The following is a 25,435-nucleotide window of genomic DNA, read 5'->3' on the forward strand; positions in this document are numbered from 1 at the left end:
CCTCATTTTTTCTCTGCGTATTTCCTTCTTAGTAATCCTCTGTTGTTCTTTAAAAGTTTCCCAGTCCTCCGTTTTCCCATTTATCTTTGCTATGTTATACTTTTTCTATTTTAACTTTATATGTTTCTTAACTTCCCTCTTCAGCCACGGCCGTCCTTGCCTCCTCCTGGGATCTTTCTTCCTTTTTGGAATGAACTGATCCTGCAACTTCTGCATTATATCCAGAAATATCCGCCATTGTTCCTCCACTGTCATCCCTGCTAAGGTATTGCACCATTGAACTTTGGCCAGCTCCTCCCTCATAGCTCCATAGTTCTCTTTATTCAACAGAAATATTGTCACTTCCGACTGTACCCTCTCCCTCTCAAATTGCTGATTGAAGCTTATTGTATTATGGTATAACAATCATTTACCTTCCCGACCGGCTCTGCGCTCTGCCTTCACTTCCGCCCAACTCCCGCCGCTCTCTGATGCGAAAAGAGATAACCACTTATCTATGACCACTAGAAACATGTCTAGAGTGATGGCTCTTTGTGTGTAGAAGTGCATCAGTCATTTGAAAAAATATTTTATTGCCAACTTATATCTTTTGTCTCGCACCAATTTAAATATTGTGCATTCCTTGTGTGTTGTCGCTTTAAGGTGGGGGGGGGGTGTGTTCAGTTAGTATGGTCAGTGGGTTCAAACCCAAAGAGTGTGAGGAGGTGGCATTTGCACATGGAAAACCCTTGCTCCATGGCCTGTAGCACCCTGGAGGCATAGGTCACTGGGCCTGGCCTATCATACGGCTCTTGTAGTAGATCAGCTGCTATCATCAGGTCTATGGCTTTAATTTGTAGGGTCTATGGTAAGTCAGGGGACTTATGGTAAGTCATTATTGAGGATGTTAATGAATTATTTTAATCCTGTTTCTACCGGTCCAATTGTCCTAAAGGTTAACCAAAATACAGAAGGCAAGGTTACTACATGACTGCATCACCCCAGAAAGGAGTTAGTGAAAATGAAAAACTAGCCCCTGAAAACCAAAAGGTAGCCCCTGGAAATCAAAAATTAGCGTTCAAGAAAATCTCAAGTAGAGTCCTGGGAAAAAACTATTTCAACAACTGGAAGGCCGGAAGGTGACCTGGGAAGATAGATAGGTGAGTTCAGGGGTCAAGGAACAGAGAAACTCAAACTGGGAAAGGGACAGTTTTTGTGGTCACGGGGTTGACTTCCTTCCCTTTGGCCTACTCACTATATCTCAGAACATCTAGTCGGGCCTTTAAGTATACACATCAGCTAGTTAGACTGTCCTTGCCTCCCAGCCTGTTACCTCAGGTGCCAGTAAAATTCAAAGTAGTTTGTGTTTGATAAATGCTCCTGTGAAACTGCTTGGTTAGGTTCCCTGTTAAAGGTGCTATAGAAATGGATGTAAATTCCATTGGGAGGCAGCTCAGAGAAGGTTCACTAGATTCAGTCCATATATAGATGGTTTGTCTTATGAAGAGCAGTTTAAGCCTATGCACCCTTAGAGTGTAGAAGGATAAGAGGAGAGCTAATTCAGGTTTGTAAGGTGCTAAAGGGGATCGAGAAAGTAACGTGGAGAGGATGTTTCCTCATCTGGGGCAATCTACAATGAGAAGTCACAGTTTTAGAATAAGGGGTGTCAGATCTAAAACACAGATGCGGAGAAATTACCTCCCCCAAAGGATGGTGAATCTGAAGAATTCACTCCACCAGAGTGCAGTGGATTCTGGGACTTTGAGTCAATTTATGGAAGAGATAGACATTTTTAATCAGGAACAGGTTAAAAGGCTATGGAGAGTGAACAGGAAAGTGGAGTTGAGGCCAAAATAAGATCAGCCATGTTCGTGTTAAATAATGGAGCAGGCTTGAGGGTTTGAATGGCTCTTAGTTTGTATGTTCTTACATTATAAATGCAAGCTGTTATCTCCTTTCTAGGACGGGTCTGTTTTTACCTGTGGGGCTGGGAGTTATGGGCAACTTGGACACAGCACAAAAAGGGATGAGATCAAACCGCAGCTGGTTACTCAGCTACTTGGGAGTGAAGTCTCTCAGATTGCATGTGGGAGGTAAGTTAGGAAAACATCAAATGAAACAAATTTGGAAAGATGACAATAATGTCTGTGGTACAAGTGGGAGAAAGAACCTTGCAGGTAACTAACCTCTGGGTCTCAGAATCAGGAAATTAACCCCATACAATGACAGAAAGATTAGATTAGACTCTCCATAGTATGGCAACAGGCGCTTCAACCCAACAAGTCCACACCGACCCTCTGAAGAGTAACCCACCCAGACCCATTCCCCTAATCTATTTTTACCCCTGACTAATGCACTTATCACAATGGGCAATTTAGCACGGCCAATTCACCTGACCTGCACATCTTTGGACTGTGGGAGAAAACCAGAGCACCCGGAGGAAACCCACGCAAACACAGGGAGAATGTGCAAACTCCACACAGTCAATCGTCCGAGATTGGAATTGAACCTGGGGGTCCCTTGGCGCTGTGAGGCAGCCTGCTAACCACTGAGCCATCATGCCACCCCATGATGGCATGATCTTTCTGATGTGGAGGTGCCAGTGTTGGACTGGAGTGGACAATGTCAAAAGACACCAGGTTATAGTCATAGAACACGCAAACAGACCCTTCCAACAGGTTTTGAAATCACAAGTTTTCAGGGTGCTGCCCCTTTGAAGAATAAGAGGAGAAAGTGAGGTCTGCAGATACTGGAGATCAAAGTTGAAACTTTATTGCTGGAACAGTACAGCAGGTCAGGCAGCATCCAGGGAACAGGAGATTCGACGTTTCGGGCACAGGCCCTTCTTCAGGAATGGCCTGTGCCATTCCTGAAGAAGGGCCTGTGCCCGAAACGTCGAATCTCCTGTTCCCTGGATGCTGCCTGACCTGTTGTACTGTTCCTTTGAAGAATAAACCTGGTGGAGTATAACCCTGATGTCATGCGACTTCTGACGATTCTTCTGATTTGAGCTCATGCTTTGAGCTCCAGTCCAAACATATAAAGTGTGTCCAGCAGGCTAAGATAAAAGGTAGGGAGGAGGGACTGGGGGAGGGGCTTTGGAAATGCGATAGGTGGAGGGAGGTCAAGGTGAGGGTGATAGGCCGGAGTGGGGTGGGGGCGGAGAGGTCAGGAAGAAGATTGCAGGTTAGGAAGGTGGTGCTGAGTTCGAGGGATTTGACTGAGACAAGGTGGGGGGAGGGGAAATGAGGAAACTGGAGAAGTCTGAGTTTACTGAGGACAGATAAGAATCTGGAATTTGAGTGCAGATATCGGGGCAGAAGGCAGAAAATTTAACTGTTCACAAGCATGGAATCATGAGCAATTTAAAACAACAGGTCGGATTGAAGGGTGAAAAATATAGATTTCATTTAAGATCTGAAAAAAACTGCAGATGCTGTAAATCAGAAACAAGAACAGAAATTGCTGGAAAAGTTCAGCAGCTCTGGCAGCATCTGTGATGATCAGTCACTTGACCTGAAATGTTAACTTGGATTTCTCTCCACAGATGCTACCAGACCTGCTGAGCTTTTCCAGCAATTTCTGTTATTGTCATGGAACTCATTTATCTGGGTTACATGCCTGTACATCATACTAAAATATTATAAAATATTACCAAATTAAAATCTGTGAGCCGCAATGACCAACAGTTTGAGGTTTGTTCAACAAGGTAAAAAAACGTAGCATAATATATAATTCCAAACTTCTCGCAACTCCACAAAGAATTACTCCGTACTTGATGGCAATTGTTGATTAATGAGCAGTGTCCATCTTTCAATCCAAGCTGTCCATTACACATTGTGGTGAATCAATCGAGCAGGAACTATTTGCTGATTGCTCAGTCTCTATAAATGCAGCTGATAAGGACAGTCAGGAGTTTACGGTGGATTTACAGAGGTAGGTACAGAGCTGAAAATGTGTTGCTGGAAAAGCGCAGAAGGTCAGGCAGCATCCAAGGAACAGGAGAATCGACGTTTCGGGCATTCCTGAAGAAGGGCTTATGCCCGAAACGTCGATTCTCCTGTTCCTTGGATGCTGCCTGACCTGCTGCGCTTTTCCAGCAACACATTTTCAGCTCTGATCTCCAGCATCTGCAGTCCTCACTTTCTCCTAGAGGTAGGTACATGGCAAGGTTCTGATGAGGAGTTACCCCGAACTTGAAAAGTTATCTCTGCTTTCTTCCCACAGATGCTGCTAGACCTCTGAGCTTCTCCAACAATTTCTATTTTAGTTTCATGGTACATTGTGTTTTCTAGCTATCATACGTTGGTCCTAGTAGCAACATCTGGTAAAATCTACTCTTTCGGTGGTATGGAGAAAGCACCGGTGGGAAATGGAAAGCATAGTCATCAGGTGGTACCCAGTCCTGTGAAGTTCTTAATCAGCATACCTCATGACACAGGACGTGTTCATGGTAAGGAGGAACTTTTTCATTGTTGAACGTTAACCTGGAAAATGTGGGGATTTAGCTCTGGTCATTGGGGCCTCTTCTCCCCACTATCCTCTCGATGGTTAATGAACTGTGACGGCTTCACATTATGTCTATGGGAGAGGTACTCAGGCACGTAATTGGCCAATGACTATGGGTGTCCCATTCGAGTAAGGATCCTGGAAGGTGGAAAGTCTCCATTCCCGGCCGAGAGCTATTGGCCAATTAGAGGCCAGCAGAGGAGAATGCTGATGGCAGTTTCTCTGTAATGGTCTGAGACTCACTGGTTCATCAGAGACTTGTGATTGAGAATAGGTTGGAATCAGGAATAGGGATGAAGAGGGAGGGAAGGTGGAGTATTGGTCCCCATCCAACCCTAACTTAATTGCAGACACATTTCCCATTTCTGGGATTCTGATGAGGATACTCCTACCTGTTTCTACTGCCCCTCCCCTTATGCTTCTTCCCTTCTGCTCATGATATTATCTCACCCTGAGGTTTTGGGGTGGAGTCTACTAAATTCAGCCACAGTCTTCTCAACGGCTGGGAGAGCATCCATTGCATTGAAAAACAGCGTCCTTAAATCTTACTTCGACAGAGCCTTCCCATCCCATATCCTGGAATTCCCTCCCTCAGGGCTGTGGGTGTCCATGTTACCCTCAGACTGCAGTAGTTTAGGAAGGCAGCTCACCACCACCTTCCCAGGAGCAATTAGAGACAAGCAGTAAATGCTGGTGGACCTAGGGACATCTACATGCCATGAACAATGTCTTAAAACCAATTTAAATAGATGATCTAGTTATGATCATCTTAGTATTTGTGGGAGCTTATGGTCCATCAATTGGCTGTCATGTTTCCTTGTTTACTACAATGACTACACTCTAAAAGAATGCCTGTGGTTGATTGTTTCGGGCTGACTAACAGAGTTGACTCTCAGGTCTTTACTTTCAACACTGGCAGAGCATACAAAACGGATGGAATATTCTTAAGGAAGGCAGTTTCCAGTGAGCCTTTCACAACCACTGGCTTCTCAAAGAGGGAGACAATAGCCTCGTGGTTTTATCACTGAACTGTTAATCCAGAGGGCCAGGCAATGATACCTTGGGACCCAGGTTCAAATCCCCCACCACAGCAGATGGTGGACTTTGAGTTCAATTGAAAAAAGCACAAATCTGGAATTAAGAGTCTAACAATCACCAGGAGTCAATGGTTGGAAAAACCCACCTGTTTCATTAATATCCTTCAGGGAAGGAAATTCCTGTCCTTACCTAGTCTGGTCTACATATGACTCCAGACTTATAGCAATATGGTTGGTTCTTAACTACCCTCTGGGTAATTACGGACGGGCAATAAATGTTGGTCTAGCCAGCGATGCTGTCATCTGTGAATGAATAAAAAGGAAAATTACTTTGGAACTTGCTGGTTGATGTGTTTTTTTTGCCAAGTCTGATCGGTTTCTATTCTTTTCAGTGACACTGAGCCAGTCTGCTTCAGAATTCGCCTCGGCACACACCAGGAGAATGACAAGAGCAGCTACAGACAAAGCCAATAATCACAAGCGGACAATTACCACACCCAGCTTCCTTCATGCAACAGACACACCGGCCAAACAGCTGAGGATCAGTGGCATAGAGGGTACGGCACCAAAGTTAACCACACAACTGCTTCCCGGTGGAACCAGGGCTCAGCACAAAACCAAAGCATACAGGAAACATCAGCATGGGAGTCAACTCCCAAAGACCAAGGTTCCATCGAGACAGAAGGCAAAGGAGAAGACAGAGCTGACCCATTCGTTCATAGCAACTGATGCAGACTCCAGCATGCAAGGTACTGAGCCCTGTAAATCCAATTGTCCAGAACCCCAGGATTCACTATGACACGTGCTGACTCCATATTAACTCGGGAACACTCCCAGTGCAGCGGCACGGTGGCTTACACGGGTGGTGGATGGGCAGGGATGGGAACAAGCCCAACTTTCTTTCCATCACACAGCTGACCAGGAATCACTCCCACTCTCGCGGCTCACCATTGACGTGTTTTGGAATGATTTGTAAGTTGATAATTGATGTGTTTGGGCCACGTAATGAATGTACCTTCCTTGGTCATCAAATCCTGGGAGCAGGACTCAAACCTGGAGGGTCCAGCTCAGAGGCAAGGACACACCCCATTGCACCCCGGTCCAGGTACACTCCGACAGTACCACAGACAGAGCGGTAGCAGTGGTGAGGTTAACATTTTCAAGTTATCGAGGGGAACTGAGTGGGTAGAGAGGAAATATTTCACTGGTTGCTGCATCTCCTATATTATAACAGTGACTGCACTTCAAATATTAGTTTTTGGCTGCAGAAGTCCTTGGGCAGGGCTGAGGAGGTCATGAAAGGTGCTATATAAATACAAGATTTTCTTTATTCACAGATTGCATAATGCAGCCAACAATCAAAAGAATTTTTGCAGGAGCTAACCAAGGATTTGCATTGTGTCATGTTGAAGTGGTAAGAAACTCAGCATTTTTCAACACCTTCACTACTGTATTGTATTCTGCAGGAGTTCTCTGTGTAGTCTGCAACCAATTTCCCAGTACAGTCCCTTTAGGGCACAGTTAGCTCTGTTGGCTGGATGGCTGGTTGGTTAGGCAGAGTGATACTGACACTGAAGGTTCAAACCCCTCACTGTCTGTGGTTACCATGAAGATCTCGCCATCAGCCACCTCCCTCTCGTAAGAAAAGTGGCTTTTTACAGTTCATTCCATCAGTGACTTCAACAACAGCACCTTACATTTGTGTAGCACTTTTGATGGAATGAAACATGTCATTTCACAAGAGTATTATGAAATTAAGTGTCACACTGAGCTCAGAAGGTATTAAATCAGATGACCTAAGCTTGCCAAAGAGGTAGGTTTTAAAGAAGAAAAAGAGAGCGATACAGAGATAGCGATGGAGTGAGTCAAAGAGATAGAGAGAGAAAGAGACGGAAAGAGAGAGAGAGAGTCAGAGAAGGATAGAGAGACAGAAAGAGAGTCAGAGAGAGAAAGACAGAGAGTCAGAGAGAGGTAGAAGGAGAGAGACAGAGTCAGAGAGAGATAGAGAGACAGAGAATGAGAATCAGAGAGTCAGAGAGAGATAGAGAGTTAGAGAGAGATAGAGAGGTAGAGAGAAAGAGTCAGAGAGAGGTTGAGAGACAGAGAGAGAGAGACAGAGAGGGTTGGGTTGGGTTGGAATTCCAGATTTTGGAGTTGGGCCAATGTTCGTTGAAGTTGGACAAAGCGGGGACAATTCAAGGATCTGGATATCTTTGAGGGTTTTAGGTTTGGAGGTGATAACAGCGACAGTGAGGACTGAGGCCCTGGAGGGGATACTGCCTGATGGAGGGGTGAGCACAGGAGAAGCTGTGTATGGGACTTCAACCAATCCAGACCAGGGCAGGAGAGGTTTGAACAATCTCAAGTTCAAATGGAACACAGTGGCTAGTTACAACAAAAGCAAAAATTTTGCAAAGGCAGAGTGTTGAGCAAGTGATGCCTAATATGATAGTCCCCACAGCTGAATGAACATCATTGCAATCAGTAGGTAAACATGAGCAATATCTGTGCTGCCAACATGGAGACTTGCTCACCAGAAGTTCCAATTGGAAAAAATTGTTGGCCATTAAATGTATTAATAATAAGTTTAATGGCTATGTCATAGATGGAAGAGTCATAGGTTTGTGTGTGTGTGTTTGCAATTTATTGTGAATAAAACCAAGGAAGAAACCACTTGGACTCAGTAAGGACTGCATATGCTGGAAATCAGAGTCATTCGATGTGAAGCTGGAAGAGCACAGCAGGCCAGACAGCATCAGGGGAGCAGCAAAGTCAACGTATCAGACCAAAAATCTTTATTAGGTTTCACCCTAAAACATTGACTTTCCTGTTCCCCAGATGCTGTCTGACCTGCTGTGCTCCTCCAGCTCCACATCTATTGACTCTAGAAACAAGCCATTGTCTTATCGGCAAATCTATACAACTCCCTCAGTGTCACTGAGCAGTGTTTTGGTACAAAAACGAAGAATTGTGGATCCTGGAAATCTGGAAACAGAAACAGAAATTGCTGGCAAAACTCAGACTATGTGGAAACATCTGTGGAGAGGCATATGAAGAAGAGTCACTGGACCCAGAACAACTCTGCTTTCTCTCCACAGATGCTGCCATACTTGTTTGAGTTTTTCCAGCAATTTCTGTTAATGTTTTGGTACAAATTGTGCCATCGTACAAATCATGATGTTGCTGTGGTTCTGTTCGCCGAGCTGGAAGTTTTTGTTGCAGACGTTTCGTCCCCTGTCTAGGTGACATCCTCAGTGCTTGGGAGCCTCCTGTGAAGCACTTCTGTGGTGTTTCCTGCCGCTTCCGGTTGTCAGTTTCAGCTGTCCGCTGTAGTGGCCGGTATATTGGGTCCAGGAAGATTTGTAGCTCGGGTGCTTGTTGTTGTGGTTCTGTTCGCCGAGCTGGGAATTTGTGTTGCAGACGTTTCGTCCCCTGTCTAGGTGGCATCCTCAGTGCTTGGGAGCCTCCTGTGAAGCGCTTCTGTGGTGTTTCCTCTGGCATTTATAGTGGCCTGTCCCTGCCGCTTCCGGACAACCTTGGAGCCTGTGGATGTCACCTAGACAGGGGACGAAACGTTTGCAACAAAAACTTCCAGCTCGGCGAACAGAACCACAGCAACGAGCACCCGAGCTACAAATCTTCTCACAAACTTTGAAAATCATGATGTTTTCAGCCTTTTTACACTTCACAAGGAAATGATATTGTTTAATTTGTGCATTAACTTTAACCTCCTGTTTGTGGTGCAGCTCATCGGCTTCCTGAAGAGACTAACAGCAGCACCTTATGCTAACAATGACAAGGTGTACTTATACTGCGCCTTTGAAACAGTAAAGTGTCTCAATTGTTTTTACATAAGTGATTATCAAATAAAACTTGACACAGCATCACAAAGGAAAAGACATCTGGGTGGGTATATGAATAGGGACATTTTGGAGGGGTATGGGCAAAGTGCTGGCAAATGGGACTAGATTGGGTTGGGATGGACGGGTTGGACTGAAGGGTCTGTTTCCATGCTGTACATCTCTATGATTCTATGATGGAGGTGAACAGACACTTATCCACAGGAGTAGACTTTAAAGAATGTCTAATGAGAAGACAGTGAGATGCAAAGTGGTTTAGGGAGAGAATTTCAGAACTTCAGGTCTATGCACTTGATGTCACAACCACCAGATACACAACGTTGGACATGAGGGTGCACTAGAGACCAGAGTGTGAAGGGTATATGAATATCAGAGGGTTGTCGGGTTGGAGGAGGTCGCCATATTTGTAATTTTACACAGAATTGTTTACCACACAGAAGGAGGCCATTTGGCCTATTGTGTCTGAGCTAAGCTCTCTGAGGGAGGAATTCACCTAACTCTCTATTCATTCTTCCTTCTCAGAAAATGTAGACACCCAATTTTGTAGGCTTCATTATTTTTAGACCAATGATATTGTTTTATGTCCATCACCCTCCTGAAGAAAGAATACTTAAGCATGCGAAAGAAATAGAGGAACAATGGAGAGGTGTGTTGGGTGAATTAGAATCAAATCAGATAGAGAGGAGGGAAAAGTACGTTTGGATTAAGAGAGGGGGATGAAAGTGGTGGAAAGGAAACAAATGTCTCTCAGAGCAATTTACTGAATTAACTCCACAGGAGACTGGTACCCTGTCACCAAGTCACCCTTTATTCACATGTGAGGAGTACTTAACACTGATCCAGCTCCCTCAGAGCCAGCTCTTAAAATGAGCAGAACCCCTGACACTCCTGTTTATCTTTTTTTTTAACAGAAGCCAGTATCCTATCACCCATTATTTACACGGGGAGAGTCCTTGACACTGATCCAGTTCCCTCAGAGCCAGCTCTCAGAGTGAACAGAAGCCCGGTTTCTTTTTCTTTCTCTTTCTTTACCTCCATACTACTGCCTAACTGCGGTAGTGCTTATTTATCCCCCAGCACCCGTGGTGTGTGTGCAGGTGTGAGACACAGTGAGAGACGCAAGGTGCACGTATCTTTATTCAGTTTCCACCACCAGGAAGAAAGGAAACACCCGAGTGGCCAGTGACAAGCAGCGCCCTTCACATCAAAGGGCAGTGCTGTGTGATCAAACAGTGAAGGGGAGGGCAGGGACTAAATCAAAATAGAGTTGGAGGGGGAAATAATGCACTCCACTCCCTGCAGCGCCCACCTCTCCCTGAACAACTCCAGGGTGTTGGTGGACACCATTGATGTGCTCCTTTTCCAGAGACACCAGGGCTCTAACGTAACCGCGGAAGAGGGGCAGGCAGTCGGCCATAATGACCCCCTCCACGGCCCACTGCCTGGACCTGTTGATGGCCAGTTTGACGAGACCCAGGAGCAGACCCACGAGGAGGTCTTCAGACCTGCACTCCCTCCTCCGTACCGGATGCCCGAAGATCGGGAGCATGGGACTGAAGTGCAACCAAAAGCAGAGGAGGAGGTTTTTGAGAAAATCAAAAAGGGAGTGCAAACGCCCACACCCAATATATACATGGTCCACGGACTCCACAGCACCACAGAAAAAGCAGTTGGGCTGGGAGGAACCCCTGTTTATTTATTTATTTTTTTCTTTTTTCCTTTTTTATTTAACCCCCACACTACCGCCTAAGTGCGGTAGTGCTTATTTTTTCCCCAGCACCCATGGTGTGTGTGTGCAGGTGTGAGACACAGTGAGAGACACAAAGTGCACGAATCTTTATTCAATTTCCACCACCAGGAAGATAGGAAAACACCCAGGTGGCCAGTGACAAGCACTGCCCTTCACATCAAAGGGCAGTGCTGTGTGATCAAAACAGTGAAGGGGAGGGGAGGGATTAAATCAAAATAGAGTTGGAGGGAGAAATAATGCACTCCACTCCCTGTGGCGCCCACCTCTCACTGAACAACTCCAGGGTGTTGGTGGACACCGCGTGCTCCTTCTCCAAGGACACCCGGGCCCTAACGTAACCGCGGAAGAGGGCCAGGCAGTCGGCCCTAATGACCCCCTCCACGGCCCGCTGCCTGGACCTGTTGATGGCCAGTTTGAGGAGGTCTTCAGACCTGCCCTCCCTCCTCCGTACCGGGTGCCCGAAGATCAGGAGCGTGGGACGGAAGTGCAGCCAAAAACAGAGAAGGAGGTTTTTCAGAAAATCAAAAAGGGAGTGCAAACGCCCACACCCAATATATACATGGTCCACGGACTCCACAGCACCACAGAACAAGCAGTTGGGCTGGGAGGAACCCCTGTTTATTTTTATTTTTTTTACTACTACCTGACAGTGGTAGCGCTACAACCTCTGTTTATATATTTTTTTCTTTTTTTCTTTCTTTTTCTTTTTTTTTTCTTTTTTCTTTTTTTCATTTTTCTTTTTAACCCCCACACTACCGCACGTGCTTATTTTATCCCCAGTACCCATGGTGTGTGTGTGCAGGTGTGAGACACAGTGAAAGGCACAAAGTGCACGAATCTTTATTCAATTTCCACCACTATGAAGATAGGAAAACACCCGGGTGGCCAGTGACAAACACTGCCCTTCACATCAAAGGGCAGTGCTGTGTGATCAAAACAGTGAGGGGGAGGGTAGGGACGAAATCAAAATAGACTTGGAGGGAGAAATGATGCACTCCACTCCTTGTGGCGAACCCCTGTTTATATCTGTCAGCCAGGGCTCCCTGATTGGGCTATTAATCTGATCCAATCAGGGAACTCGTATTCTATGAAGTCGACCTGGCTGACCCCATTACAATCATTGCATTTATCAGCTATAGGAACAAAACTCTCTAGTTTGAGCTGGTCCCATAATGAGTTTGAGAGGTTGAATGGAATTCTAAGAACATAAATCTCATCATTTTGAAGATTCCATATGCTGTTAAGAGCCAGCCTAACTTTCTGCAGTGAGTTTAACAAGCAAGTAGTTTAAAAATGTAGCAGTTGTTCGGAAATGGCAGGGAGGTTGATGGTGAGCTCCTAGTTTTGTGAGGTAACAGCAGAACGACTCAAATTGTCCAGCAACCTGTGACCTCTCACAATTCACAGAGAAACTCTTCTCAATAAAAGTTAGTAGACTATTTATGCATTAATAACAACAGGTACCTTTAACCTATTTCCACAACAAATTCAAGGTCAGTGTCTCATGTCAGTGATCTGCCCAGTCAAATATAATCCTTCATCTTTTCTTTAACTATAGGATTCAGTTCCCTCTGACTATGAATCTCCATTCCTCGCTCTGAAGAGAATTGTTACCGTTGAAGATTCCCTCCTGGACAGATGGAGTGCAACAGACGATGAAGAACTGTGGGAAGACACAAAAGAGTTAATATGTATTTCTTTATCAATATTAACTTTGATTTTCATTGTTTTCAATGGACTCCCCACCTCAAGGAAAAGACCTTGTCTATTTATCCTATCCATGCCCTTCATGATTTTATAAGATCACCCCTCAGCCTCCAACGCTTCAGGGAAAACAGCCCCAGCCTATTCAACCTCTCCCTATACCTCAAACCCTCCATGCCTGGCAACATCCTTTTAAATCTTTTCTGAACCCCTTCATATTTAACAACATGTTGTTGCTTCACTGTCACTGGGTCAAAATCCTGAATTCCCTCCCTAAGAGCATTGTGGGTCTACCTACAGCACATGGAGTGCAGCGGTTCCAGAAGGCAGCTCACCCCCACCTTCTCAAGGGGCAACTAGGGATGGGCAATAAATGGTAAGCCCAGCCAAAGACACGAACGTCTGTGAAAAACCTTTTAAAAAATGAATTACTTTGGATGATTAAATGCTCTTTTTACTATTTGTATTTCAGTTTGAAGAGTAAATGTTAAAATAAATGTAAGATATTCTTTAAAAATTATGTTTACTTTTCAACAGGGAAATTGATCTTCTCTTTTCTTCTGCTGCATCCCTGAATGGAAGTTTCCTGGAAACAAGGTGAGTTCAGGTATGTCAGAGTGTCCAGGCTGGGGCTGATGGTTCAAGGTGGGAGGGATTGGCAGGCTTGTGGTATAGACAGTAAGAACAATCAGGGAGGAAGTGAGCACTGCAGATGCTGGAGATCAGAATCTTAGAGTGTGGTGCTGGAAAAGCACAGCCGGTCAGGCAGCATCCGAGGAGCAGGAGAATCGACATTTCGGGCATAAGCTCTTCATCAGGAATGAGGGGGTGGCCTAAGGGGGCTGAGAGATAAATGGGAGAGGGGGTGGGACTGGCAGATGGAGGTGGGGCTGAAGGTGATAGGTCAGAGAGGAGGGTGGAGTGGATATTTGGGAAGGAAGATGGACAGGTAGGACAGTTCAAGAAGGCAGTGCCAAGTTGGGATCAAGGTGGATTTCACCAGTTTCCTCATTTCCCCTCCTCCCACCTTATCCCAGATCCAACCTTCCAACTCGGCACTGCCCTCATGAACTGTCCTACCTGTCCATCGTCTTTCCCACCTATCCACTCCACCCCCACCTATCGCATTCCCAGCTATCCACCTGCCAGCCCCACCCCCCCTTCCATTTATCTCTCAGCCCCCATGGGCCACCTCATTCCTGATGATGGGCTTATGCTCGAAACGTCGATTCTCCTGCTCCTCAGATGCTGCCTGACCTGCTGTGCTTTTCCAGCACCACACTCTTTGAAGTAAGAACAATCAGATAAATTCTGTGACTTTGCCATAGTGGAGCCAGGGAGTGAGAGTTGGTGAAGGAGATCCATCATTGCCGTTGTTGCTTCAAACTCTCCTCCATTTAAACCATTGCATTCAATGCTGGGCACTGCAGCTCATAAAGGATGTGTTATCTTTGGAGGGCGTGCAACACAAAGTCGCTGAATGGTGCCAAGGCTAAAACAGATTGGATAGACCAGATCTGTACTCTCGTTACAGAAGATTATGGAGTGATCTTATTGTGGTGGAGGCAGGTTCAACTGAAACATGCAATGGATGGTTTCCTTGACAGTGATATGGGGAAAAGGCAGGAGATTGGCACTAGATAATACAAGTGGCCTCTTTCACCTTAATAATTCTGTCTTTCTGTAAATGAGGTGTTTACGATGAATAAGAGTGGTGATAGGTTTGGTAGAGAGAAACAACTCTATATAACAACATTCTAACAGCTTTCTTATTTGATTGAGCCCCCATACACCATCTTAAACATTCACCACCTACACTGCCAACCCACAGCAGTAACAGTGTATACCTTCGACACAATGCATTGCAGGAACTCAGTAAGCTTTCTCCAAAAACTCTTTCCAATTCGGTGACTGCTACCCTCTAGAAAGACAAGGGCAGCAGATACATGGAAACACCACCATCTCCAAGTCATTCACTGCCCTCACTTGGAAAAACATTGTGGTTCCTTCACTATCTCTGAAATTCACTCCCTCACAGCACTGTGACTCTACACCATAAGATCATACGTCTATGAGGCATCGGAGCAGAAATTAGGCCATTCAGCCCATCGCGTCCGCTCCATCATTCAATCATGGCTGATCAGTTTCTCAACCCCATTCTCCTGCTTTCTCTCTGTAACCCTTGATCCCCTTTACAATCAAGAACCGATCAATCCCTGTTATAAATATACTCAATGCCCTGGCCTCCACAGCCTTCTGTGGCAGTGAATTCCATAGATGCCCCACTCTCTGGCTGAAGACGTTTCTCCTTATCTCCATTCTGAAAGTGCTTCCCTGCTTTTATAAACACCACAACGAAGATGCTTCTTGCACCTTATCTGGGGTAGTTAGGGGTGAATAATAAATGCAGGAATAAGCAATGATGCCTTTGTCTCAAGAATGAATAAAGAAAGGTCCAGAGCAGAGAAGGTAGGATAATTCAAATTACAGCCTGGCTGTTCAGGACTTGCTCAGCCCAAGGACAGTGGAAATCTGGAACTTTCCTCCCAAAAGGTCGAGAGGCTAATTGAACATTTGAAAGCTAAGATTGGTAGAATTTTGTTGGACAGGGATTTAAAGGATTCCAGATCAAACGCAGGAGTTAAGATTGTGGGTGGCACAGTGGCACAGTGGTTAGCACTGCTGCCTCACAGTATCAGAGACTCGGGTTCAATTCCTGCTTCAGGCAACTGACTGTGTGGAGTTTGCACATTCTCCCCGTGTCTGCATGGGTTTCCTCCCACAGTTCAAAAAAATGTGCAGGTTAGGTGAGTTGGCCATGCTAAATTGTCCGTAGTGTTAGGTGAAGGGGTAAATATAGGGGAATGGGTCTGGGTGGGTTGCGGGTCGGTGTGGACTTGTTGGGCTGAAGGGCCTGTTTTCACACTGTAAGTAATCTAATCAAATTGTAATGCTTGAGATCAATTTCGAACTAAATAAATGATAGAGAAGGGTTGAATGGTCACTTCCAGTTTCTCTGTTGCTTACAATATTTACCCTAACTTTTATTTTATTGCTAACATTGGGCTCAAATCCAATTCAGAAGAATTTGTTGGAAATGTATTTTTCCAGCCAATCGTGGGGTCCAATTTGAAGTGTGATTGCCAGGAAGTATTCACCTATTCAGTACTCGTTACATTCGGAAACCATCAGTGTTCATCGTCAGTGTTCACCATCCCACCCTCCATGTTCATCGTCAGTGTTCACCATCCCACCCTCCAGGCTGTGTGACCCCCAATCAGTGACTTCACGGCATTCCGAAGCATTTTGCAGCCAACAAAGAATTTCTGGTGCAGTTAATTTGAGCAAAGCAAGATCCCAAAAAACCCAACAATCTCATATTGACCAGATCCTTGTTATTTAGTACATAGGTTGATGGATAAATATTGGCACAGGACTCCAATGGGAATTCTCATGGTTGCAATGAAACTTGTAAGGGAGGTGAGGGGATTTGGTTTAATGTCTCACCCGAAAGATGGTCTTCCACTACTATCGCACTCCGTCAGTGCCGCGCTGGAGGTGTCCATTTGAGGTTTGCACTTAAGTCCCTGGAGTTAGATATTAACTCCAAAGTATCCTGGACTTAATGGCATGATTGGTACCCATCAAACCACCATAGATGCCATGGTCAGCAGGCAGTGCCCTCTACGTGGTTTCTAGCAGTAGTTTCAGAGTGAGTATCATGATCTGTGCTGGTGTTAATTCAGCAGTGTGTATCATCTACAAGATGCATCAACTTGCCAAGCCTTGATTGACAACACCTTCCAAAGCCATGACCACTTCCATCTAGACAGACAAGGGCAGCAGGTACAGGGGAACACCACCAGCTGCAAGTTCCCCTCCAAGCCACCAGTATCCTGACCTGGAAATATACCACCGTTCCTTCACTGTCACTGGGTTAATATCCTGGAATACAAAGATTTGCAACGTCTACCTAAATATATCAACTTTCATGTGAAGTTAAGTTTTGATTTTGTTTTTGGAACAGCAATGATGATCATTTCAAAACCGGCCTAGAGTCCTCAGGGGTTGACATGTCAGCAGTGAGCATTTGGTTCGAGAAATTGGGGAAAAATCCAAGACTTTTACAAGAGGTAATGTTGAAGATGACACCAGTCAGACTCTGGATTCTGTGCCATGAAAGGAACAATTTGCAGGTCCAAGGGGAAAGAGGAAGAGGAGTGGGAATGGCTGATTAGCTCTTCCAGACAGCCAACACAGTCAGGATGGGCTGAATGGTTGTTTGTTCTGTTTGATGCTATAGATCAAACCAGGATTCCTTATGTGAATTTATCCTTAAACAGTGAAGGGCAATCTCTCACAGATATCAAGGCTGTAAGCTCTGGAGTTATTTAATCATAGAATCCCTACAGCATGGAAGCAGGCCATTCGGTCCATTGAGTCCACACTGACCCTCCAAAGATCATCCTACCCAGACCCACCCCTCTATTTGAGGAGAAAGTGAGGTCTGCAGATGCTGGAGATCAGAGCTGAAAATGTGTTGCTGGAAAAGCACAGCAGGTCAGGCAGCATCCAGGGAACAGGAGAATCGACGTTTCGGGCATAAGCCCTGAAGAAGGGCTTATGCCCGAAACGTCGATTCTCCTGTTCCCTGGATGCTGCCTGACCTGCTGCCCTTTTCCAGCAACACATTTTAAGCCCACCCCTCTATTTCCCATGTCTAACCCACCTAGCCTGCACATCCCTGGACTCTTTGGGCAATTTAGCATGACCAATCCACCCTAACCTGTACATCTTTGGATTGTAAGAAGAAACCGGAGCACCTAGAGGAAACCCATGAACACACAGAGAGAACGTACAAATTCCATCCAGACACTCACCTGAGGGTGGAATTGAACCCGGGTCCCTGGTGCTGTGAGGAAGCAGTGCAAACCACTGTGCCACCTTACCCTCCAAGACATATTTCTCTCCCTTGACCCCTTTGCCTCCCTCCCCTCATTTTAGATAATCCTTAGAACCTACCTCTTTGACCAGCTTTTATCCACATTACTGCAAGTGTCTCAGTGTCATATTGTGTTTGGTGCTGCTGTTTACATTAAAGGAGTCAAAGGTCAACAAGTACATACAGGAAAGTGGGACCTCACTCAGTTCAGCGATGACCTATTGAATGGCACGGCTTGTAGAGAGGGGCCGAATGGCCTACTCCTGTTCCTACTTTGTATTTTCGTATGTTTGGGCTCTGAAATGCCCAGGGACATTTTGCTACATCAAATGTATATTTTGCTATATAAATTCAGATTGTTACTCTTGATGATATGTTCCTCACGTTCCGATGTTTGTTTTCCCAATAGGTAACCAATGTGGTTGAGACAAATTTGATTCCATCGCTCCCTACGTCTCCTGTTGGTGTGGAAGCTCTTCGCGTTTATCTGGTTCTGCCTGAACTCCTCGATGTTCTGACCGAGCAGAGCAACATTGTGAAACTTGGAAATCTTCTGAGCTCAGCCACTGCATCCATTGAGGGAAGCCAACTGGAAATCCTTGGTAAGTGCAAGAGAAATTATTCACTTTCTTCTTTGAGGCTCATGGAACCCGTGAAATGATAGTGGGGTATAATAAGGAGACAGGTCCCATGTCTATCTCAGCCAGAACACAAATTGAATCTTGGGCTGTCAGCATGATTCTGAGCCACATGTTAACCTAAACCCTCTCCCTTGAAATTTCATAAAGCCTTGAACCAACCAACACAAAAACAAAATACTGCGGATTTTCAAAAATAATTTTGTGGGATATGGGCCTCACTGGTAAGGTTAGCATTTATTACACATTCCTAATGAGTTTAGATTAGAGTGGTGCTGGAAAAGCACAGCAGGTCAGGCAGCATCTGAGGAGCAGGAAAATCGATGTTTCGGGCAAAAGCCCTTCACCAGGAAGGGCTTTTGACTCCTGATGAAGGACTTTTGCCTGAAACATCCATTTTCCTGTTCCTTGGATGCTGCCTGACCTGCTGTGCTTTTCCAGGACCACTCTCATCTAAACTCTGGTTTCCAGCATCTGCAGTCCTCACTTTTGCCTATACATTCCTAATGGCCCAGAGGGCATGAGAACCAACGACATTGCTGAGGGTCTGGAGTCATGTGTAGGCCAGACCGGGTAAGGATGGTAGATGGTAGATTGGGGCGGCACGGTGGCACAGTGGTTAGCACTGCTGCCTCACAGCGCCAGAGACCCAGGTTCAATTCCCGCCTCAGGCGACTGACTGTGTGGAGTTTGCACGTTCTCCCCGTGTCTGCGTGGTTTCCTCCAGGTGCTCCAGTTTCCTCCCACAGTCCAAAGATGTGCAGGTCAGGTGAATTGGCCATGCTAAATTGCCCGTAGTGTTGGGTAAGGGGTAAATGTAGGGGTATGGGTGGGTTGCGCTTCGGCGGGTCAGTGTGGACTTGTTGGGCCGAAGGGCCTGTTTCCACTCTGTAATGAATAACGAATAATAACAAATTTCCTTCCCTGAAGGGAATCAGTTAACCCGATGGGTTTTTACAGCAATCAATGATACTTTCATTGTGTAGTTACTGAGAACAGCACTCAATTCTAGGTTTTACTTTAAGAAATACTGTTTAAATGTCAGAAATCTGATTATACAGTCAGAAATGCTGGAAAAATATTCTCTACGTCAGTCAGCATCTAGTGAGAAAGATACAGGGTTAATGTTTCAGCTTGATGTCTTTACAGCAAAACAGTGAACATTATTTTACAGCTTCCCCCAGACTCAGCTCTGGCGTCTTTATGTGGTTCATTATCTTCCTCTTTTGCCTTACACTGTCATCCTGTTTGTTACCTTCCACCAAATGCACACCTTCCCTTTTGTCACTTTGGCAAACTCTGATGTAATTAGCTTTGCAAGTTTTTCAAAGTGTGGTTGGCTTGGGAAGCTCAGCAGCTGAAAGGAAGTGGGGAACGATTCAGGCAAACATAAATGGGGGTAAGAGAAGCAGTAATGGTTCTGCTCCCACCTCCCTCCCTGGCCTCCCAAACTCTTTCTCCATCAAGTCCATTTGTACAAATGCCCCCAGATCTGGATAAACCCAACTGGTTACTCCTGGTCATAGAATCTCTACAATACATTTGGGGGCCATTTAGCCAATCAAGTCTGCATCTACCTTCCAAAGAGCATCCCACCCAGTTCCTGTGATTCCACATTTCCCACGGCCAATCCACCTAGGCTGCACACCCCTGGACACTATGGGCAACTTACAATGGGGAAAATATTTCTACTGTGCATCTTCAGTCTGTGGGTGGAAACCACAGGAAAGACAGGTGGGGAACATGCAAACTCCTTACAGACAATCACCCAAGACTGGAATTGAACCCGGGTCCCTGGTGCTTTGAGGCAGCAGTACTAACCACTGAGTCACCGTGCCACCCGCTGCACAGGCCAAGTTGATGCCACCCGGGTCCTGACACCTGCCCCAGAATGCTCCTCTCTGGCAAGGTGTCATGCATGGACCAAACAAAGCAAAGAACCTGATAACGTCTGATGAAAACCTGTCTTCAAGAATTCCCATCTAAAGTTCCTCCCCTCCCCATTTAATCTGCCCCATTAACATCCAGTGTTTTGTGGAACAGAAGATAACCAGTTCACTCATGGTGTCTGTGCTGGCTCTCTGAAACAGTAACTTTGCTCCCATCGCATTTCCCCTTTCCATATATTCTTTTAACATTTTGCTTTTAAATGGTGCCTTTTTTATGGATAGGTTGCATCCTTGCTTCTGAGCCAGGTGGCCAAAGATTCAATGCCCATGCCGGCACCTCCCCTCCAGCTGGCACCTTAGTGTGGTACTGCAGGAATGCTGCTCTGCTGAAAGTACAAACGATCCCATGGCATTTTTTCCAAAGAAGAACACAAAGCTCCCCTCCTTTCTTCAGCCAATTCTCAAGCCTTATCTTGTTGGGCTATGGGTCTCATCTTGTAGTCCTGATGCAAGGTCATTGATCTGAAATGTTTACTCAGTGTTTCCGCTCACAGATGAAGAATATTTCCTGTATTATCTGTTTCTAGCTCAGATTTCCAGCATCCACAGTATTTTACTGCTGTGGGACTGATGCATTCTGATGGTAAACGTTTCAAACATAGACAAGTTCAAATTGACCACACCTGATTATCCTGCTGTAACCTCCTGCAATCTTGATTATCATTGCCATTGTTTCTTCGATACACTGCTCCCAATACCTTCTAAACACATTCCTCAAAATCTCTAACTCCTAAGAACGTTTCAAGTGATATTGGTGACAAAATCCAGTCAGTGATCCCATTTTCCAGAACGGCATCTCCTTTATGAGAGCAAAACTCAACCAGAGGAAAATAAAGGTTAAACAAGTGGTGTACGGAATGGTGGGTTTGAGGTCTAAAATAGATTAGCCATGATCTTATTTAATGGCAAAGCTGACCCGATGGGCTGGATGGTCTACTCCTGCTCTTTATTTGTAACATCAAATTGGAAAATAAAGTAAATTACTATTTTGATGATTTAATTTGTGGTAAATCAAAATCAGTCTTGTTGTATCTTTCTTTTCTGACTAATCTTCGACTGTGAACCAGAATCTTGGTGGAGTCACCTCAACGAGTTTTTCTTCAAGAAACTTGTGACAATGTATAAAAGTGCATCTTACAGACTGCTTCAAGAGACTTCCAGCAACCAAAGTGAATTCCCTGATAAACTGTGCAATTGTCTCAATATTTTGCAAAGACTTTACAAGGTGAGTCTGACCGTGTTAACTTAGTGGCTCTGACCGCACCTGGGTCTGTCTAACCTTCCCTTCTCTTCACTTGTGGGATGTGGACATCACTCCCCAGCTAGGTCTGCATTTCCTGCCACTTCCTCATTGCTAATGCAGCGATGAGCTTCCAGAACTGCGACAGTCCTGTGGATTGCAGATTTTTGTTGCAGTTTAGATACAAACTGGATATATGAACATTGAAGTTAGGAGTAGGAGTGGGCCACCTGGCCTTTCAAGTCTGCTGTGCCATTCACAACTGATCTGATCATTCCCGCAAACCCAATATCTGCCAGAGGAAGTGGTAGAGGCTGGTACAATTACAACATTTCAAAGACATTTGTCCAGGTACATGAATAGGAAAGATTTAAGAGGGATATGGGCCAAATACAGGCAAGGGGGACTAATTTAGTTTGGGAAACCAGGTAGGTGTGTCCAAGTTAGACTGAAGAGTCTGCTTCTGTGCTGTATGTTTTGTGATTCATTCATTGATGGGATGTGGGCATCGCTGGCCAGGCAGCATTTATTGCCCATCCCTAATTGCCCAGAGGGCAGTTAAGAGTCAACTACATTGCTGTGGGTCAAGAATCACATGTCGGCCAGACCAACTAAGGATGGCAGTCTTCTTCCCCAAAGGAGATTAGTGAACCAGATGGGTTTTTCTGACAATGGATTCATGGTCACCCTTAGACTTTTAATTCCAGATTTTTTATTTTTATTGAATTCAAATTCTACCCTCTGCAGTGGTGGGTTTCAAACCCAGGTCCCCAGAATATTATCTGGGTCTTTGAATTAACACTCCAGTGATAATACCACTACGTCATCACCTCCCTTGCCTGTATGACTCTATCTACCTCCACCTCTGCTTCCACTACCTTCTGAGGAAGACACTGAGTCACAAATCTCTCTGAGAAAGAAAATGCCTCCCTATCTCTGTCTGATTATTTTTAAATAGTGTCCTTGGTACTCGACTCTGCCACAAGAGGAAACATTTTCTCCCCTCAATCTGTCAATATCCCTTAGAATCCTGAATGTTCAGATCATTTAAAATACAAGCAACTTTAAGTGTAGTAAAGTATACTTCAATCCATTCTATCCGCAGATAAATTCCTCAGCAGGTTTTCAAATCCAGGAGAACAGTTTCTACATAGCTCCTGCAGAGGTCTTCAGGGATACTCCTATTTCCTGTGTAAGTTCAAAAACCGGAATCACATTATTTCACTGGATAACATCAACATGCATTTAAATGGTGTTTTTAATGTGGTATAGCTTCACAAGGAATGCTATGGAATTAAATTTGACTCAGGGTTTAGGGGTTTGGAGTTCACTTTAACTTGCCTTGTAAGTTAATTACAAAGTGGGTTTTGATGTGGAGGTTCCAGTGTTGGACTGGGGTGAAAAATGTCAGAAGTCACACAACGCCAGGTTATAGCAAGTTTTGAGAAGATTTGTAGCTCAGGTTGAAATTCTGGATATAGGTTTGCTTGCTGAACTGGAAGGTTCATTTCCAGATGTTTCATCACCCTTCTAAGTAACATCTTCAGTGGGCCTCAGGCAAAGCACTGTTGATAATTCCTGCTTTCTATTTATATGTTTGGGTTTCTTTGGGTTGGTGATGTCATTTTCTGTGGCGAAGTCACCTCCTGTTCTTTTTCTCAGAGATGGTAGATGGGGTCTAACTCGATGTGTTTGTTGGTAGAGTTCCGGTTGGAATGCCATGCTTCTAGGAATTCTCGTGCATGTCTCTGTTTGGCTTGTTCTAGGATGGATGTGTTGTCCCAGTCAAAGTGGTGTCCTTCCTATCTGTATGTAAGGATACTAGTGAGAGAGGGTCATGTCTTTTTGTGGCTCGGTCGTGTTCATGTATCCTGGTGGCTAATTTTCTGCCTGTTTGTCCAATGTAGTGTTTGTTACAGTCCTTGCATCATATATTTGTAAATGACATTACTTTTGCTTGTTGTCTGTATAGGGTCTTTCAAGCTCATTAGCTGCTGTTTTAGTGTGTTGGTGGATTTGTGGCCTACCATGACGCCAAGGGGTCTGAGTAGTCTGTTCTTACAGCTTGTTATCTGTATGTAAGGATACTAGTGAGAGAGGGTCTTTTTGTGGCTCGGTCGTGTTCATGTATCCTGGTGGCTAGTTTTCTGCCTGTTTGTCCAATGTAGTGTTTGTTACAGTCCTTGCATCATATATATGTAAATGACATTACTTTTTCTTGTTGTCTGTATAGGGTCTTTCAAGCTCATTAGCTGCTGTTTTAGTGTGTTGGTGGGTTTGTGGCCTACCATGATGCCAAGGGGTCTGAGTAGTCTGTTCTTACAGCTTGTGTGGATAATAGCAGCAACCACAAGGAGAATAGACAATCTGATCACATGGAGCAAGAGGTCTTTCAAGGAGTGGGGAAGCAAGAAGAAATGTTGTGGTAGTAGGGAAGTATAGGGGGACAAGTGCAGTTCTCTGAAGCCAAACCTATGGGTCCTAAAGGCTGTGTTGCCTGCCAAGTGTCAGGGTTAAGGAAATCTCCTTGGGGCTGGAGATGGAATGCAGTAGGTGGGGATGAATCCTGTTTTCATGGTCTATTGTGGGACCAATAACTTAAGTAAGGATACTTGAGGAGATGCAGAACCACAAATATAAAAATCTCTGTCTATCTACCTGAGCTATGAGCAAATCATGTTGAATGTGTGCCTCAAAGATTAGTGTGGGTTTCAATCGATATGACCCTGACACTGGTACTGGGGAAAGAGGATGCTGTTCCACTGGGACAGTCTTCATCTGGGCTCCACTAAAACTGGTGTTCTGCCAAGTTGTGTAATTAGGGCATTCATGAGAGTTTTAAATGCAACAGTGGGGAAGAGAGTTCACCTGAGAAGAAATTTTGGAAAGTTAGAGAGAATGAACAATGCACAGAACTCACTAGCGAGAATGATTAATAGTCTCTTTGACAGTTTAGCTCGATCTTGAGAGAGTATGAATCAAGACATAATGTGTGCTTGTAAGGATAGTCTAGTAAAGTCATGAGAGGATAAGTTCATGAGAGCATTTGGGATAATTCCTTTGAACAATATGTTAGAGAACCATCCAGGGAGCAGGCTATTTCAAATCTCATAATGTGTAATGACACAGGATTAGGGAAAGAAATTTAACTGAGAAAGATAGATTTTACAGAAAGGATGTACCATCCATGGCTAACTGAGGAGTTAAGGGCAGTATCAAATTGAATGAAAAGATGTACAATTCTGTAAGGATTATCGAAGCCTGACGAGTGGGTACATTTTGGGAAGTACTGAAGGAAGTAGTTACAGAGATAATGGGTGCAGTGGCTGTAATCTTCCCAAATTCCCTAGATTCTGAAAAGGCCCAGATTGCAAATGTAACACCTCTTCTCAAGAACAGAGGGAGGCAGAAAGGAGCAAAACACAGGTCAGTTAGTCTAACAGCTATCATTGAGAAAATGCTGAGCTCCATTATAAAGGCAATCATAGCAGATCATTAAGGAAATCATATTGCAATCAGACAGTGTCAATATGGTTTTGTGAAAAGGAAATCATGTCTGACAAATGTTTAAATCCTTTGAATATGTAACAAGCAGGATAAGTAAAGGGAAACCAGTGAAGGTTGTGTGTTTGGATATGCAAAAGACATGTGATAAGATGCCATAGTAAATGCACATGATAAATGTTTAGGGATGATGTATTAGCAATGGATAGAGGACTGACTAACTATCAGGAAGCAGAGAGTCGGGATAAATGGATCATGTTTAAGTTGAAAATGTGTTGCAGGAAAAGCGCAGCAGTTCAGGCAGCATCCAAGGAGCAGGAGAA

The 25,435-nt window shown here is 44.7% G+C and overlaps 1 protein-coding gene across 2 annotated transcripts in view; it reads left to right on the forward strand.

Annotated features, from left to right (window-relative positions):
* Positions 1-25,435, forward strand: part of LOC122539516 (probable E3 ubiquitin-protein ligase HERC4) — an 86,429-nt gene that overhangs the window by 27,818 nt on the left and 33,176 nt on the right. For both annotated transcript variants that reach the window (XM_043674460.1, XM_043674461.1), the window contains 10 exons: positions 1,942-2,072; positions 4,275-4,432; positions 5,918-6,274; positions 6,863-6,939; positions 12,694-12,818; positions 13,377-13,436; positions 16,867-16,972; positions 18,191-18,383; positions 21,436-21,593; positions 22,714-22,800. In XM_043674460.1, the coding sequence (XP_043530395.1) occupies positions 1,942-2,072; positions 4,275-4,432; positions 5,918-6,274; positions 6,863-6,939; positions 12,694-12,818; positions 13,377-13,436; positions 16,867-16,972; positions 18,191-18,383; positions 21,436-21,593; positions 22,714-22,800 (1,452 nt within the window). The remainder of the gene's footprint in view (positions 1-1,941; positions 2,073-4,274; positions 4,433-5,917; positions 6,275-6,862; positions 6,940-12,693; positions 12,819-13,376; positions 13,437-16,866; positions 16,973-18,190; positions 18,384-21,435; positions 21,594-22,713; positions 22,801-25,435) is intronic.

This window comes from Chiloscyllium plagiosum, chromosome 32, assembly GCF_004010195.1.
Source record: "Chiloscyllium plagiosum isolate BGI_BamShark_2017 chromosome 32, ASM401019v2, whole genome shotgun sequence".
Taxonomy (NCBI): domain Eukaryota; kingdom Metazoa; phylum Chordata; class Chondrichthyes; order Orectolobiformes; family Hemiscylliidae; genus Chiloscyllium; species Chiloscyllium plagiosum.